Source organism: Chelon labrosus (assembly GCF_963514085.1).
Source record: "Chelon labrosus genome assembly, chromosome: 16".
NCBI classification, from domain to species: domain Eukaryota; kingdom Metazoa; phylum Chordata; class Actinopteri; order Mugiliformes; family Mugilidae; genus Chelon; species Chelon labrosus.
Window position 1 is genome coordinate 1,578,102 of NC_140349.1, and position 18,529 is coordinate 1,596,630.

General features: G+C 45.5%; 1 protein-coding gene across 1 annotated transcript; it reads right to left on the reverse strand.

Moving 5' to 3' along the window:
* Positions 1-3,158: 3,158 nt before the first annotated feature.
* Positions 3,159-17,911, reverse strand: LOC311501187 (zinc fingers and homeoboxes protein 1-like). The gene is made up of 8 exons (XM_084562879.1): positions 17,580-17,911; positions 15,912-16,361; positions 15,028-15,657; positions 13,977-14,103; positions 9,787-11,019; positions 9,577-9,711; positions 8,046-8,461; positions 3,159-6,488 (listed from the first exon to the last, which is right to left on the reverse strand). The coding sequence occupies exons 2-7, from the start codon at positions 16,253-16,255 to the stop codon at positions 8,054-8,056; spliced, it is 2,877 nt and encodes a 958-aa protein (XP_084419005.1). The 5' UTR covers positions 16,256-16,361; positions 17,580-17,911; the 3' UTR covers positions 3,159-6,488; positions 8,046-8,053.
* Positions 17,912-18,529: the final 618 nt, after the last annotated feature.

Genomic DNA, 18,529 nt, shown 5'->3' on the forward strand with positions numbered 1-18,529 from the left:
CTATAACATCTTAAAGGAACAATAAATATTTATACAATTGTTAGTTTTACACCTTCTTCTTCTTCATCTTCTTCTCTTCTTCCTTTTTCTCTTCTATTTCCTCTTTTTTTTCTTGTTCTTCTTCCTATTCTTCATCTTCCTCTTGTTCTTTTTCCTCGTTATTCCTCTTCCTCTTATTTTTGTGTTCTGTTTCTTCCTCTTCTCCTTCTCCTTCTTCTTCACCTTCTTCTTCTTCTTCTTCTTCGGTTTATTATCACAGACAGTTTCTAATATTTAGATCAAACAGCAGCTCTTCATCTGACAATATGAATATAACATCTCACTAATATAACTTTATCAATCATCCTTCTCTTCTATTTCCTCTTTTTGTTCTTGTTCTTCTTATTCCTGTTCTTCATCTTCCTCTTCTCCTTCTCCTTCTTCTTGTTCTTCTTCCTCTACTTCCTCTTCTTCTTCCTCGTTATTTTTCTTGTTCCTATTCTTCCTTTTGTTCATGTTCTTCTTATTGTTCCTCTTCTTCCTCTTCCTTTTCTTGTTCCACTTCTTCTTCCTGTTCTTCGTCTTCTCCCCCTTCCTCTTCTTTTTCCTCTTGTCGTTCTTCCTCTTATTTTTGTGTTCCGTTTCTTCCTCTTCCTCTCTTGTTCTTCTTCTTCTTCTTTTTCCTCTTGTTATTTTTCTTGTTCCTATTCTTCCTCTTCTTCATGTTGTTCTTTGTCTTCTTCCCGTTCCTCTTCTTCCTCTTTTTGTTCCTCTTCTTCTTGTTATTTTTCTTGTTCCTTTTCTTCTTCTTCATGTTCTTCTTATTGTTCCTCTTCTTCCTTTTCTTCCTCTTCCTTGTTCCTTTTCTTCTTCTTCATCATCTTCTTATTGTTCCTCTTCTTCTGTTTCTTCCTCTTCCTCGTCATTGATCAGGCTGGAGACATATTGTCCACATGGACACTGGTCGGGCTGAACGATTAAATGCATTTGCGATAATATCGTGATATGATAAAAAGCGATTTTCTAACCGCAACTTGCTCGATTACAAGGAGGTCACGTGACGCGAGCGACGCTGACGATAATCTTCTGACCTGGACGACGTCTCTGAGCGGCGTGTGCACCTGCTACAGTCGTCCTGTTTACCTGTAATCAGCTGCTGATAGTTTATTGCATCATGTCTGAATATTTGTCCGACTCTGAGGTTGTGGACGAACCACAGCGGTAGATTACTGGTGAACAAGACGACTGTAGAGGGTGAACACGGCTCAGAGGTTAGAAGATGATGTTATCACGTAACTCTGGACTCAACAAGGACAGCACTAGTTTATCATGACACAGTATTGGAGGAATGAAGGAGTTTCACTGCAGATAATGTTATTTAGAGGCTGCGTCTCGATGTCCTGACCACTACCTCTCTCTCTATATATATATATACGCTGATCTAATTATCTCCTCAACAAGCAAATGAAACTAAAGTGACATCGGTCAGTAAACGATGATATTTTATGATAGAAATAAGGTCCAGGTTGAAAACAACAGTAGTTTCCCTTTAATGCACATGAAGATGTTTCTGTGACGAGCAGTTAAATGAAAATGTTGTTTATTTCAAGTCATCTTTTAATTTAATTCTAACAAATGTTGTTCATATTTAAATCATTTATTATGTTTTGTTGAGAAAAAAAGAGGATAAAATAAAAAATAAATAAATAAATCGTGATTATTTTCCTACATCGTTCAGTCCTCGATGCTGATGGACGTCTTTGAACAGATGCAGTTCTTCTTTATTTGTCTTTCCTGTTCTTGCTGCGTTTGTCGTCGTTAACCCTCTTCGTTATAAATCATCTCATTAACTGAAGTTTATCTGAGTCACTGACGGTAAATCACCAAACTGATCCGTCTCCTCTGAGAACCTTCATCGCTCGTTTGCTGCAATTAGCATCAAATCCAGACTTGACTCTGACTCTGGTCTGAACGCGCCCACATTAAACAACGTGTCTGGTGATTGGTTATCGTCCTCACCTCGTTAGAAGCGTCCACCAGTATTTGTAGAAATCACAGTAACTTGATCAGAATCCGTTTCCTTCATCGTCGTCCGTAGATGAAGAGGAGCTGATGATGAATGACTCTGCTCACGTTTAACGTCTGGCTGCCGGGACGGAGGACGCACATGTCTTCATTTAGTCTGAGAACCAGCCTCAGGCCTGGACGATACACTGGACGGCCACTTCATTAGGTACACCAGAGGAAACATTCAGATCTAAGAGTCGAGCTCTGGGAGATCTGCTGATGGTTCTAGATCAGAATGACTTCACTGGTGTACCTAATGAAGTGGCCAGGGAGGGGAAAAATAAAGGCCAAATAAAACCACAGAGCTGTCATTTCATTAGTGTTTTTACTTTAAGTGATAAAATATGGTCAACACTCACTGGCCACTTCATTAGGTACACTAGTGACAGTAGTCCTGCTCTAAGTCTCGTCTCCGTGAAGGTTCTAGTGTTCAGCTTTAGTTTCTAATCACTGAGAGAGATGTTGGTTCTACTGTGTTTTTATTTTGGAGCATTTACTGCTCGTGAACTGACACGTGTTCCTAATGTTTTGTCAGAGAGCAGAATCTCTCTGGTCCACAGATTAATCTCCTTCCCGACGCCGTTAAACGATAAAACGGTTAATCTTTAACAGTTACAGTAGAATGCATCCGCTGGTGTTCCTAATGTTTTGGCGTGTGGGTGTGGGTGCGTGCGCCGACACAGAACCTGTGAAGGTTAGAACCACAGAACCACATGTTCTCAGAGTGTTCTCCATAGAGGGAGGGTGTGTGAAGCGTTAAACGGCAGAGACAGTCGCTATAGATTCACTCTGTGTGTGTGTGTGTGTGTGTGTGTGTGTGTGTGTGTGTGTGTGTGTGTGTGTGTGTGTGTGTGTGTGTGTGTGTGTGTGTGTGTGTGTGTGTGTGTGTGTGTGTGTGTATTGCGTGTTGTGTGTGTGTGTGGAAGTAGGTCAGTAGTGAAAGGGTTCTCTGCTGTCCTCACACGGCCTCTGTTTGGCCCGTCACACCACTCGTGTCGACTCTAATTTTCTCTTCCTCGTCCCTCCCTCTATCACCCTCCTCCTCCTCCTCCTCCTTCATCCCTTTCTCTCTGCTCTGATTAGGAAAGGAGCAGGTCCCACCCCTGGTTCAGACGGGTCTTGTTCAGGTTAACTCTTCCCTTGCCGTCCCTCTCTCCGTCCTCTGTCCTGCGTCCCGTGAAGCCGGCGGTCCGTCTGTGTTTTCCAGACGTCCCACTCAGACCGTCTGCGGCGTGTAACTGGTGTTTCTGAGGGAGACCCGTCGCCACAAAATGGGGCCGAGCCCGGTCGCTGTGAGGGAGGACGTGGAGCGGCCTCGTCCCTCTCGGTGTTTCATTTAAGAGCAGAGAGGACGGGGGACGGAGCCTCGGCGGGCCCCGGTTTCCAGCCAGTGAACTTCCAGGAAGGCTGGATAAAGCCCCGATCTGTGAACAAACGGTGTATTACCTAACCCCGAGCAGCTTTACATGATTTACAGTAGCCTGAGTGGAGGCGGTGTGTGAGCTCACAGCGCCACCTGCTGGAGGAACATGGACCTCTCCTTTAACCACGGCGACGCCAGAACACCACAACATGGCTCCCGAAAAATGCTCCTGGCAACCTCCAAAAAAAATAAAAAATAAAATAATAAAACAGAATGAGCTCCAGTCAGGACTGAGTTTAACAGAACGTAAAGATGTAACGTGAGGAATGCAGCGGCAGAGGTTTGAATGTGGAGGAGAACATGATGTTCCCTGGACTGGTTGGACTGGTTTCTATGGCGCTGCTGGTTTCTATGGTGCTACGCCAGGCACACTTGGCGACGGCGCTGAATACCTTGAATGATTCAGGCTGAAAACTCTGCTGCCAATAGAAAGGAAGCGTCTGCTGTTGATAGGGGAAGAAAGGAAGACGTGGAAAACAGAGCTGAGGCGTTTATTAGAAGAAAGGACACAGGTCAGAGTACGGAGCTGAGGGGGGGTATGATATGATGTTACTATTATGGTATGGACTCATAGTAAACACTGATCAGGCATTACATTATGACCAGCTTCCTTATGTTGTGTAGGTCTCATCAGAGAATAGACATGAGCCTTCTGAGGGTGTCCTGTTGTTAGTGGGGGGGTCTTTGAGGGGAGGGGCCTCTGTGGATCGTCCCACAGATACTTGATCAGTTTGGGATCTAGTGAATCTGGAGGCCAGGTCAACACCTTGTGCTGTTCTTCATGTTTTTTTGAGTTGTTCCTAAAGTGTTTTTGCCACCTAGACCAGACCAGGCACCCCCACCCCATTGCTGTGGGGTGGGGGTGCCTGGTCTGGTCTAGGTGGGTGCTACATGTCTAAGTAACATCCACACCAATGAATGCCAGGTCCAGAAGTTTAACAGCAGAACACTGAACTGTCACAAGATGGTTTAAATGTTACTGACTTCTCCTGTCAGAGGTCATAATGTTGTGGCTGATTTTGTCTGTGATTGAGGCTGAAGAATGAAACAGTCCAGTCATTTTTTTCCACTTTTTATTTCCTGCTTGCAGACAGAAAGATATCCATGAAAGTCAGATATAACAATAAATAAATTAACTACTAGAAACAGTCGTCTATTAAAGCGATTTAAAGCTCGGCAGCAGAAAAGGCTGAACTGCAGAGTTACAGAGACGCTGGTCGTACGTCCACCATCAGCTGATTGTTCTTTAATGTTTGCATATCCTACCAGAGTCCTACATGCTTCAGTAAACACACAGAGAAGCAAAACAAAAGCTTATTTCTTGATTATTTTCCCCCCGTATATGAAAAGTTAAAAAGTTCCTGCAGGAACTGAGCCAAGTGCTTCGTGGTTTCTCGCCCGTGGAAAACCTGAAAGGTCTGGTTTGCTAGTTCACCCGTATCAGAGTAAATAAACGCACTAATAACTACGTCCTCTTGGTTTCCTCTTTAAAGTGATTCTGGTACTTTGGTGGCGAGGACCAGCGAGAAATAAAAGAGCTCCTTTGTGTTTATTTTCATGCATACAGTATTGAATCGTCTAGAAAACTGTCGTAGAGTAAATGTCACAATCTTACCGAGTTTGTAGCTTAACTGACTGAGGTAAAGTTGCTTGTTTCCTGAAGTAGAGCACACAAGCCTCTGTGTTGTTTTTGGACAAAGACACAAACGGTTCAGGTTCACGTCCGTCCACGTCCATCGAGTCTGGACCAGAGACCAGACGGAGGAGGAGGAGGAGGAGGAGGAGGAAGCTCCTTTACATCTGAACGGACCTTTAATGACAGACTGTTTGTTTCCTCCACCTGTAGATTTACTACATTTCCCAGAATGCCGTTGGACAGACCCGTGAAGATGGACGTTGGTAAGTCTCTACAGCTACCAGGATTAATTAATTAATTTATTAATTTATTAATTAAAGGAACAAATCAAATGTTTCTGACAGATTACTGTGGAGGATCATCTGCTGCTGTTCATCTGAACGTTACAAGAAGCTTCTGCTTTTATCTACAGATTATTTAATATAAATATTCTTAACAGTAACTAGTTTTTATGTTTATTAACTTATATTCATTCCTTATCTCCAACTCTACATTTATTCTTAATGTGTAAAGTAAAACATTTGTGTAATAATGTTCATGTGAACAGCAGCAGAGGTTAAAGGTCGTTCCTGTCAGTATTCATGGTGGTGGAGGTCTTAAGGTGGACTGATGTCTTAAGGTGGACTGATGTCCCTCCGCCGTCCCCACGTCCTCCAGAGTTTCTGGTTCAGACTAAACTGACGTCGCTGAACGTGAACGGACCCAAACACCCGCCGACGTGGAACCGATGACTGCTTCAGAGGAACAGTACGGTGGAGACAGAGTCCGTTCGGTCGCTTTGAAAAAATACAAAAGGTTAAAACGCTGACGTGGAGCTCGTCCCGCAGAGAGTCGTGTTTTTAATTCTTTTATTTTTAGATTCAAAAACAAACGTAGAAACAGAATGGCACTAATCTGAGTCGTCTATTCACAAAAAACCTGCGACTGTAAAAAGCTCGTCTTGAGGACAGCAGGACGTTTCCATCGTCGTGTTCCGTCGAGGACGTTCCCTTGAGAACAATGTGACGACGGTTCCTCTGCTGACAGAGAACATTGTTCTCGTCTCTTAGAAATGTCTTGGACTTTGTTTTACTTTATACAAACGTAGATTTTTATTGTCGTTGTAAGAAAAATGACACGAAAGGCCAAAATAAAAGCCCCGTCATCCTCACCAAAATAAAAGCCTCGCTGGTTGTGGTCCCCAGGGTTCAGACTCCGCCCACACGTCCTTTCACTCAGTGATTCTCAGCGGCATCACGACCCAAAGTTCATCTCCAAGGCACAAACCCGCCGGTCCCAGAGTCCGTCCACGCGGCCCGTCTTTGGGTCCCGAACCGCCAGCTGAGAAACACTGACGTACATCGTCCTCCATGTCGTCTCCACGGTGGAGAAGCAACGATCAACCTGTGGACGAAACGTAGATCAGAGTGGTCCAGATCAGATTGGTCCAGATCAGAGTGGTCCAGATCAGATTGGTCCAGATCAGAGTGGTCCAGATCAGAGTGGTCCAGAGCCAACTCCTGGAGAATCAGATCTGTTTGTAGTTTAGACGTAAACGCAGCAGAACTTCTGCTGCGTTTACGTCTAAACTACAACCAGATCTGATTCTCCAGGAGTTGGCTCCGTAACCTCCTCTAGTTCTCCAAACTACAACCAGATGAGACGTTTTAATCCAGACTATTTACTGAGATGATGATTAATCCTTTAACTCAGCACTAAATAAATAATCTGAACTTTATCTCAAAGAAAACCTTTTACCAGGGCTGAACGATTCATCACATTTGCGATAATATCACGATAAAACGCAATTTTCACGTGACGCAAGCGACGTGGATGATCAGCTTCAGACCAGGACGATGTCTCAGACCTGGACGATGTCTCAGACCTGGACGATGTCTCTGACCTGGACGATGTCTCAGAGTCGTCTTGTTTACCTGTAATCTGCTGCTCGTTTATTGCATCATGGCTGAATATTGGACGAACCATAGCAGTAGTAGATTAATGGTAAACAAGACGACTCAGAGACATCGTCCAGGTCTGAGACATCGTCCAGGTCTGAGACATCGTCCAGGTCTGTAGGTCTTTCTACAAACATTTATTTCCAGTCCTACATCTTTTAATTTAATTCTAACAAACAGGTTCCAGTCTATGAACGAACATTTACACTGAATGTATCTGATATTGTGTTGTTCATATTTAAATCATTTATTATGTTTTGTTGAGAAAAAAAAGGATAAAATAAATAAAAAATAAATAAAAAATCACATATTAAATCACATTAGATTATTTTCCTAAATCATTCAGCTCTATGTTAACTATGAAATCTATATGAAGAGACTGATTTTAACCTGATGATACTATTGATCTATTTATTCTGTCATTAGTAGAATTTAATCTGATTTAATTATTCATCTGTTACTTTAGTTTTATCTTTAGGAGCAGAAACAAAATGCTAGTGGTTAGCATCTCCATTAGCATCTCCTCTTCTCTGATGATGATGCTCCTCATAAAGTTCTTCTTTAACAGTTTAACAGAAACAGTGACGTTGGATGTGGAGGCATAACTACAAGAACTCAACAGACTCCAGGCTGGATGCTAACAGCTAGCAGCGCTAACACAGCTAGCAGTGCTAATACAGCTAGCTGCTAGCTGTGTTAGCGCTGCTAGCTGTGTTAGCGCTGCTAGCTGTAGAACTAGAGCAGGTAGACTCCAGTCACGTTGACTCCACGGTTCAACCAGACTCAACATTAAATCTGAACTTTATGATCGTTAGCATCATCAGGTCAAAGTCTGAATCTTCATTTATAGAAGTTCAAGTTAAATAGAGGAGGTTCTATTTATTCTATTCTTGTTAGACGAGTTAATATTTGACTTTATCTGAATCTGAACTTTATGAATAAAGATTTAAACATTGACTCATTAAAGTCGTCAGTAATAAAATAATAACGTTGCTTCTCTGACCTGTCTGCTCATGTCTGCTCCTCTGCCTGAGGCTGTGATTGGCCGACACCTTCAGCTTCCTCCTCGACTGCTTCCTCCTCCTCCTCCTCTTCCTCCTCCTCCTCCTCCTCTTCATCCTCCTTCTCATCATTGACGCCGTCGTCATCATCGTCTGACGCCTCCTCTCCTTGTTCTGTCACCTCCATCTCTCCTTCGCTGTCTGCATGCTCTGCTGTCGCCTCCTCCTCCTCCTCCTCCTCCTCTTCATCACTGAAGGGCTCCTTGCCGTCCTCCACCCTCCTGGTGGTCTCAGTGAACCAGTCTCTGACCTGCTCGTAGCTCATGCTGGACTTGGTGACCAGGTCGTCCAGGTCCTTCTCGCTCAGCGCTCTGTGTTTGAGGTAGTAGTCCTTCAGGAACGTCTGACCGGACTTCACCTGCACAGAGAACGGGATCCAGAGAGAACGGGATCAGACAGAACGCCACCAGAGAGAACGCCATCAGAGGAGACGGGATCCAGAGGAGACGCCACCAGAGGAGACGCCACCAGAGAGGACGTGATCCAGAGGAGACGCCACCAGAGAGAACGCCATCAGAGGAGACGGGATCCAGAGGAGACGCCACCAGAGGAGACGCCACCAGAGAGGACGTGATCCAGAGGAGACGCCACCAGAGAGAACGGGATCAGAGGAGACGTGATCCAGAGGAGACGCCATAACGTCATTTATTTACATGTTAAGGTTTAAATATATCAGTAAAAACTAGAAGGAGAAACATCTGGAATAAAACTAGTTAATGGAGCAGAAACACGTTCATGAATCATCTGTTGTAGGGGCGGGACTTAAACGCGTTAATTAGGATTTATTAATTACAAACAAATTACACAGACAAGACGTGTCAGCAACACAAACTGTTTTTTATTTTCTCCATTTAAAGTCAAACTGTTCTGAAAAAGTACTTAAAGTATTTATAATGTCACTTTAACTTTAGGTCTGTTCAGTTTGGGTCAGAGATGTTTTCTGATATTTGAATTTAAGTACAATTAAATACATTTAATTAAATGTATTTAATTAAATACATTTAATTAAATGTATTTATTTATATACATTTAATTAAATGTATTTAATTAAAATTTAATTAAATTTAAATACATTTTTCCAGACAGAGTTTAATATTCACGTCTGTGTCTATGACTTCATTCAGTCGTTCACTAAAATCCATTTAAATTAAAAAATTTTACTTTTTGGGGCAAATATCGTTCTGAGATTAAAATGTGATTGAGATTAATTAATTGATTACAAAGCCTCTAATTAATTAGATAGTTTTTTTCTTTAACTGAGTCCCACCCCTAATTTATTGTTTTTTAATAATGTGTTGGACGTGTCTCCTATAAAAGATCAGAGTTACATGATAATATTTAAATAATGTTTAATCCACAGTTCCATGAACACTGAGCTCTGGATGATATCAAATATTTAAAAGATTATATTTTAACTGTGTTTTATTTAATCAGCTGATCAACCTGCTGTAATGTTTAATGTTAAAGACCGACCTTGATGGCGTTGGCGCCCCCTTGTGGCGAGCGTTTGCAGGGATAGGGCCGGCGCGTCCTCCTGGACCAACCTCTGAAGCGTTTCCTGGACTTCTTCTGGACCTTGGCTCCTCCTCCGTTCAGCGCCTCGTCCACCTTCAACCAGCACAGACTCAGTTAACTCAGGTTCAGACAACGTCTACATAACATATAAATAAAGAGGACGAGCACCTTCCCGCTCTGGTAGAGGTAGAACCACTTCAGGTTGCTGTTCTTGCAGGCGTATCTCGTGTCTCCAAACCAGTTGACGATGTAGGTCCTGGGCAGACCGCTGTCCTCGGCCATCTGGTCGTACTCCTCCGACGTGGGCCACTGCGTGCGGACGAAGGCCTTCTTCAGGATGTGGAGCTGCTCCGGCGTCTTCTTCACGGCCTTCCTGCCGCCGGGGGGCGTGGTCTGACGCTCCGGAGCCGAGGACGAGGACGCAGCAGACAGGTTCTCCCTGTCCCCCTCACCGTCGCTGTCCTTCGTCTGCGTCGCTGAAGGCATTTTCCGCCTCTCAGTGAACCAGGCGTCCACCTCGCGCCTCGTCAGCTTGGTCTCCGCCCGCAGACGGCTCAGCTCCTCGTCGGAGGGCGGGTCAGACTTCTGGAAGCTGGCCTCCAGGATGAGCAGCTGCTCCGGAGTCTTCTCCTTGAACTTCTGAGGCGTGAAGTCGGGGAAGGCGTGGCGGAACTTGACACGTGGGTCGCTGCAGGAGCCGGAGGAGCCCGGGGCGTTGGCGGAGGTTGGGGAGGAGTCGCTGGCATCGTCGCTGGAGTCGATGACGATGGTGGCGGCGGCGGCGGCGGGGGCGTCACCGGCGCCGCCGTCATTAAGGCTGCCGCTGTTGTTCCTTCCTCCTCGGCCTCCTCCCGGCGCCGCCGCTCGGCCGGACGGCGCCTCGCTCAGCAGCAGGCTGTGGTGGTCCTTGGAGTTCCTCTGGTTGTAGCGCGTGTCACTGAACCACTTCTTTATCGCCCGTTTGGAGAGTTTAGTGACCTGCATGAGCCGCGATATCTCCGCCTCGGTGGCGAACTGGCGCCGGCCGTAGCTCGCCTTCAGCTCCGCCAGCTGCTCTTTGGACTTCTTGGGTTTAGTCGCTACGGCGTCCAGACCGAGCGACGCTCCGGCCGACGACGCCGACATCTCAGTCTTTGACTCGGTCATCGAGGGCTCGGCGGCTTTGGGCTGGTTGCCGGGGACGCCGGCGACGGTGAGGGTGATGGGAGAGGCGACCGGCACGGTGCTGCCGTTACCGGCCACCTGGGTGAGGACGAGGCCCGGCTGTCCCACGATCTGACACGTCTGGAAGATGGACTGGAGGCCGTTGGTGGCGGCGGCGATGTTGGCGGGGATGACGGTGATGGTCTGAGGGACGGTCTGAACCGTGCCGTTGAACTTCTTCCTCCTCGCCTCCTCCACCTGCAGAGAGAGAATCAGGATGAAAAGACTATTAACCAGGTCCAGGATGAACTGAAGCTGTAATAAAGTAAAACACAGATGAATTAACGAGATCATGAGACTGATTATATTCTGAGGAGTCTGAGCCACGACGACCAAAACACTGAGACACATTTAAAAGGTCAAACAATCAATAAAGAATCCAATTAACTTTATGAAGCGACTCAATAAACGTTGGTTCAAAGTGTCAGACTTAATAAAACACTTTATTAAACTGATCCAAGGTTAAATGTTGGTGAGAACGACTCGTGTTCCAGCGTTTCATCTGGACGGAGACGTCTCAACGACGCTGGGAACAAACTAGTTCCTGCTTCTGATCTGAATAAATATAAAACCTGTTGATGTTTGTTGTTGCAGCTTCTTAAATGTTTAAAGCTTTTTACCTGGAGCTCGTTAAACCTGACCTCCTTCCTGATTTGTCTCACCTAAATGTTTCAGATCATCAAATTAATTTAAATATAAGACAATAAAACTCCAAACCTACATGACTCAGTGTGAACAGGTGTTTGTCCCCCTGTTAAAACATGACTGTGGTTTATCACCTGGGATCAGTTTCTCCAGGCCTGGTTACTGCCGTACCTGTTCTCAATCAAGGAACCACTTCAATAGAACCTGGATGACAAAGTGAAGTCGACTAAAAGATCCTCATAAGCCAGACATGATGCTGAGATCTAAAGAGACTCAGGAACGAATGAGAAGGAAAGTAACTGAGATCTGTCAGTCTGGAGAAGGTTCTAAAATCATTCCTAAGGCTCAGTGATCCACAGTGAGAACCACCAGTAGATGATGTCTCTCACTGTGGATCAGTTACTTTCTTTCTCATTTGTTCCTGAATTTCTTTGAATCTTAAAATGGCACAAACATGCAGGACCGTCCCAGGAGAGACCAGGAGACCATGAGCACAGCGATGACTCATCTAAGACGTCACAACAGACCCAACAACATCCAAAGACCTGCAGACCTGCAGACCTCAGCTGCCTCAGTTAAGCTCAGTGTTCATGACTCTAGTGTAAAGAAAAAGAGACTGGACCAAGAACGGTCTGCACGGTAGAACTCTAAGACCAGAACCACCAGAAAACATCTTGATGATCCCCAAGATGAGACGAGAGCTGGACTCTGTGGAAGCTGTGTCCTTTAGATCTGGTGTCTAAGTAAAACACTACACAAAAAAGAACATGATCCCAGTATGATGGTGGTGGTGTGATGGTCTGAGGCTGTTTGTTGAAGACTCGCTGTGATAAATATGAATAAAAGTCCTGAAGGAGAACGTCCAGACATCTGTCCATGACCTCAAGCTGAAGAGAACGTGGGTTCTGCAGCAGAACAATGATCCACAACACAGCAGCAAGTCAGACTTTGTCCTAGTCAGAGACCTGAACCTGACCTGAGTCCTACTTAGAGATGCACCGATTTATCGGCTGGTGACCGGAATCGGCCGATTTTCACGTGATCGGCCATGACCGGAGACCGGCCGGTCAGTCTGACATATGCCGATTTTTTGCCGGTCAAATGCACTCGGGCGCCGCATCGTTTACATCGCCTTCTCTCTCTCTTCTCTCACCGGTAGCCTGACTCTGTCCAGGGACAGCGGGCCCCTCCCGCATCACTCTCTCTGTCACCTGACTGCAGCCGGATCTCTCTCCTCTCTGACGGAGCTACCAAACTCAACTGTTTCTGTCAAAGATAACGTGTTGTGTCGGGCTTTTATACAAGCTAATGGACGTTAGCATTAGAGCTAGCCTGTTAGGTTACGTTACAAGGCTGGTAAACGTTGGCTGCACTGTTTCTAATACGTTCACTTTACTAGTCCCAGCTTCACCGTCACCAACTTTTTTTTTAAAATATTTGTTAAGAAAATCTTTAAGGCCTCTATTTTCTTCTCTTCTTCTCTTTTCTTTCCTTTTCTGAGCACCGGACTTATGCTGACCGGACATTTTGAGCTACTGAACTTCAAATCAAACGGCAACATCAAATTTTGATCAGTGGCCAAACCATTTTTGTGTTGGGGGTGGGGGGGTTCTTGACCACTATTTCAAGGACAATTAGGAAGAAAACAAATAAAAAGCTTTTATGTAACTCAAATATTAAATTTTTTTTCCACAAATAGGCCTATTTTAATTTTTTTTCCCCACACCAGGAGTAATTTATATAGTTCTATTTTTATAGTGATAGCGATTATCTGTTCAAAAAATGTTCTATTAAAGAAAAGATAATAAATCTCTGTGTTTGTTGTAAAGTGGTCAGAAAAAACGAAATCGGAATCGGCTAAAATCGGTATCGGCAGGTCAAACTCAATGAAAAATCGGAAATCGGAATCGGCCGAGAAAATTGTAATCGGTGCATCTCTAGTCCTACTGAGATGCTGTGGCCTGACCTTAAAAGGTGGTTCATGTGAAACCCTCCAGTCCAACAGTTCTACAAAGACGAGTGGACAACGTTCCTCCACAGCTGATTGGACGAGACTCACTGCAGGTTATCACAAAGCTGATTGTAGTTGTTGCTGCTAAGAGCAGCTCAGTCAGGTGTTTGGGAGGAAACACTTGTTCAAACAGAGTCATGGAGGTTTGGAGTCTGTTCTGTTTTCTCTTAATAATAAAAACCTTCATTTAAAAACTGTATTTTGTGTTTAGTTTGATTTAAATGTTCTGATCTGAAACATTTAAGAGACAAACATGCAACAACCAGGAAGGAGGCCAACGCTGTCTCACTGTGATTATGATTAACTGAGGAAATAATGAAGCTGATGATCTGAAGCTGCAGAAACATTTCACAACCACATTTAAAACGACTTTCAGGAAGCTGAACCCAGAGCTCAGAGTCTTTCAAAGACCTCCTCAGTCTAAACTACAGCTGTCTGAAGTCTGCTCGTCTCTAGCTGAGTAAATGACGGGCGTTGAAGCCTCTGACGAAGCACCGACCTCCTCCGGCGTCCAGCTGACTCCGTGTTTGAGCCTCTGAGCCGAGAACCAGACCTTGATCTGCTCCTCGCTGAACTTAGTCTGCGACGACAAGCCCATGATCTCTGACACCGAGGGGTAGGGGAACCTGCAGCAGAGAACCAGACAGAGCAGGGGTTAGTGACGGAGCTCCTGTTTGTTCTAATCAGGAGAGAAACGAGAGACGAGCAGATCTGAAAGAGATTGAAATGAAATGTTGGTATTGGTTCCAGAGGTTTGTGGCGTCTCCTCCGTCTCCTCATCGTCCAGCTCTTCTCTGCCGTCACAGAGTTGGAGCTTCTAACATCTCAACTCATTTATAAGATTTCTAACGAGAAGAACAAACATCATCTGAGGGTTTTATGAATCGTACCAGATCTTTAGTTCAGTAATAATCTCTAATGTTTTGTTGCAGGATTTAAAGAAACTACAGGAAACTTTGACTCCTGACATTCTTCTAAACGACTTTTTATCATTTTTAACTTCACTGAAAGTCAGTGAGACTCAATAACATCTGTGTTTCTACTTCCTGCATGTGTCCACCTCCAAAAACACCACATTTCCCATCATGCATCTGCAGTGATCAGGGTCCTTGTGTCCTCCAGAGCAGCAGAAGATGTTTCCGTGTGAACAAACAGACTGAACTTCCTGTGTGAAGTCGTTTTCCACAGCTGCTGGTGCAGTCGGCTGCTTCAGATCAAACCTGCTGACACTGGATGGCTGCTCTGTCACAGCTACGTTAGCTACGTTAGCTACGTTAGCTACGTTAGCTACGTTAGCTCTGTGTGCAGGAGTGAGACGTGAAGCAGCTGCTGTTTCATTAGTGTGACACACAAACTCTACAAAAACACCACCAACACGTCTGATGGTCCCTCAGAGCTGAGACTGTTAAACACCAGGACTCTAAAACAACCACGACACCTACATGTGGATCAGTCCGCCTCTGAAAATAGTCCCTGACACCTGAACCGTCTCCTGCTCGTAGAGACGTGTCAGTCCTCACTGAGACATGATGGTGTCCAGGTGAGGTTACCTGTTGTAGGCGCTGACCAGCAGGACGTTGTTGTCCATGGTGGTGTTGTAGGTGGGGATGCTGCTGATGGGGATGAGCAGCTGTGTCTGGGTGTTGTTCTGCTGGTTCTGCAGCGCCGACAGGACCTGGGCCAGCGTCCCCGGGGGCAGCACCGCTCCTCCTCCGGCGCCGCCTCCTTTAATCTGCAGCATGTTGGAGCTGTTGACCACGATGCTCTGCGGGACGGCCTGGACCTGCACGGCCGTGGAGACGGGGATGAAGCGAGGGGCGGGGGGCGTCATGGGGGCGGGCGACAGCGCCGGCGGCTCCTTGTTCTCGTCGTCCTCGTCGTCACTCTCCACCTTGATGACGTCGTCGTCGACGGACATTTTGTGCGCGGCGGCGGCGGCGGCGAACTTCTTGGGCTCCGGCCGCGTCCGGATCCTCATGATGGGCGTCTTGCTGAAGGCGATTCCTCTGCGGGACGTCTCCTCCGCCTCGTCGTCCTCCACTTTGACGAAGCTGCCGTCGAAGGTGAGGTCGTTCACCGTCTGCTGGAAGATGGTCTCGTTGTTTCGCTTCACCATCGTCCGCGTGAAGTTGTCCTCGCCCGGGTGGAGCCGAGCATTGTGGGCCAGCAGCGTGTCGTAACTACGGCAGAGGACAAAATAACATCAGACAGGAGGAGACAGGAGTACGTCCTCCTTCTGGATTATGACAGAAAAATGAAATATTCACAGGATTAAAGTCAAAAGAAAAGTTAGTAAATGCATCAACTGTCACAAAGGAAGACAGACTTTAGGAGCATTTTGTGAACGATGCAGACAAACAAACAAACAAACAAACAAACAAACAAACAAACAAACAAACAGGCCGTATCCGAGGCCTCCCGCTGACCCCTGTACCTCTTGGTGTGGTAGTCACACTCCATGCAGACGTAGGAGGTGTTGATGACGACGTCGGGGTGCTCCGTGTCCACGTGCATGGTGAACAGGTTGAGCTCAGACGTCTGGAAGCTGCAGTACTTGCACTCGTAGCCTCCCTCCGCCATGTTCAAGTCCAGGTAGGGGTCCGCCGCCGCCTCCTCGCCTCGCTCCTCCAGTGGCGCAGACACCTCGGCGGAGACCGCGCCGTCGTTGCCGACGTCCGGGTCCGCGGCGTCCGCCACGTCCTCCATCTCCTGATCCGAGTCGACGGTTTCTCGAGGAGGAACCATGCACGGGGTGGTGGACTTCCTCCTGCTCGCCATCCTGAGTTTAATGAGTCCTGAAGCCGTCTCAGTTCAAGTCGTCCTCATGTGGCTCCATAAAGGAGGACGTCAGCTGTCGAAAGGTTTCCTCTGGTCGCTTTAAATCCTGAAACAAAGCAGCAGAATATTACTGAACCAAAACATGGACAGACAACAGCAACATTAAAATAAAACAGCTTCACAATCAGCTGAGTTCATCTGTCCTTATCCAGAGAGTTCCACAGGGTTCTGTACTGGGACCACGACGTTTCACATTATTAATAAAATGTGATGATGAAACAGAACATGTTCACTTCTATGCAGATGACATCCAGATATATTTACACGTGTACATGATGTGTGATTTTCTATTTTGGTATTTTGGTACAAGTTTATTGTAATTGAATGTTTAGTTATATCTGGTGTTAATACTGACTGACCCAGATGTTGACTCTGTTTATATTTCTGTGGACAGTTTTTAGTCTTTAATCACCGTCTACTACCTAGAGTCCATTAAAGAGGTCAGTTTACGGCCTCAGTCTACACCAGGACTGGGTTAAATAAGATTCTGCATCGATGTTAAGATTCAAATTGATCTTGATTTCTAAGATGTGACACTGATTCATAAACATATTCCACTTCCTGTATCCTCCCGTTAGAAGTCTTATTCCAGATCAGGACAGAAGCTCCAGCTCTGAGAGGACTAAAGCAAAGACAAGACAAACCTGTGGAACCACAGAGGACGTTCAGACTGAAATCAGCAGCTGCATCCGTCTCATCCTTAGACCCAGTAATCCTCAGAGTCCGTCTAATAAACAGTATCTGTTCTTTAAAAGTTAACGTTAAATAAAATAACTTCATAACAGAACCTTAGAGGCTCTTTTTACTTCATTTACTGACTTTTATAGCTGCTAATTATTTTCTAAATTAAATCTGAATTGTGGTCAACATCCAGTAATGTCCCTTTAGGTGGATCAGGAGACCCTTCAGGGGCCTCAGACCATAGACTGGGAACCTGTAGACTAAACTGTAATATATTAATACTTCAGCTACACAACAAGTCCTTTAATGTGGATGCAGTACTTGTACTGGTGGACTGTAGTAGTGGTGGTAGTTGTACTTGACTTCCTGTCCTCCCACACACAGACATGTCTGTCTCCTCTCGGCTAGCTTACTTTACACTAATAAAGAGAAAGGGGAACATCCAGCAGCTAACGTTAGCTAGCTAGCCCGTTAACGGCTCCGTTTTCCGCCGGTGGCAGCCGGTAGAGAGCTCGTGCTGACACCGAGAGCTGGTCCTGTCAGCTCGGCGCGTGTTTACCTGGCTCCCGGGGCAGACACTCACCTGGCTAGCGGCTGTAGCCGAGTAGCATCTCCGCCTCGGTCTGTTCATACGCAGTCTTCCGCCTTTTACCCGAATTCACCGAGGAGCCCATCTGCTTCAGGCGGACGCAGAGCCGCTGTAACGGCCCGGAACAAGCCAACTACCGCCCGTTAGCTCCGGTTTCGGTTAACGGCGCTGCGACTCGCATTCTCGGACTCCGCTGCTTCGTTACTGATGAGGACAGTTTAATAAAAAAGCCACCGAGAGTTCACTGAATCCGACGATGGCCATTTTTCAGACCGCCGCTACAAGCGAGCAACGGCCGAGAAGTGCATCCGGTTTCAGAATTTCAAAATAAAAGCGCAAGTTTCCAAATGAGCCGTTTGATAAAGTTCCACTAAATAAAAAACTAAAACATTTAACTACAACCCAAACATATATCCCGGTGTGCAACTGTTCATATAAAAACACATAAAATATAAAACATAAGAACATTAAATCCTTTCTCTATGTTGTTTCCACTCAAACCATAGATTAGTTTTATGTTCTCATATATTTTCTGAATCAAGTGCACTATATTAAATAAATTAAAAGCCAAATGAACAGCTTTTTAGATGACTGTACATATTTAGACTGATATGATGAACTACATTTTTACTGCACAGCTTCAACTTTGAACCAACTCTTCAACGATTGCTATTCAGTTATATTCATATACTTTTATTTAAAGTGTATTTTTTTATTTCCATTTATTTCGGAGTATACAAGACGAAAACAAAAAATAAATCTACTTATTAAATTATTATTATAAAGAAACGCTTCTTTGAGTCCTTTATTTTGAAGGCACCTCTGGAAAGCGGAAACGCCCCTCGGCGTGCTGAGTTTTTTTTTTCTTTTCCCCGTTGCCTGTGTGCGTGATGACGTCAGAGAGACGGCAGCAGCGTACGGTCCTATCAGAGCTGCGTCCTCAT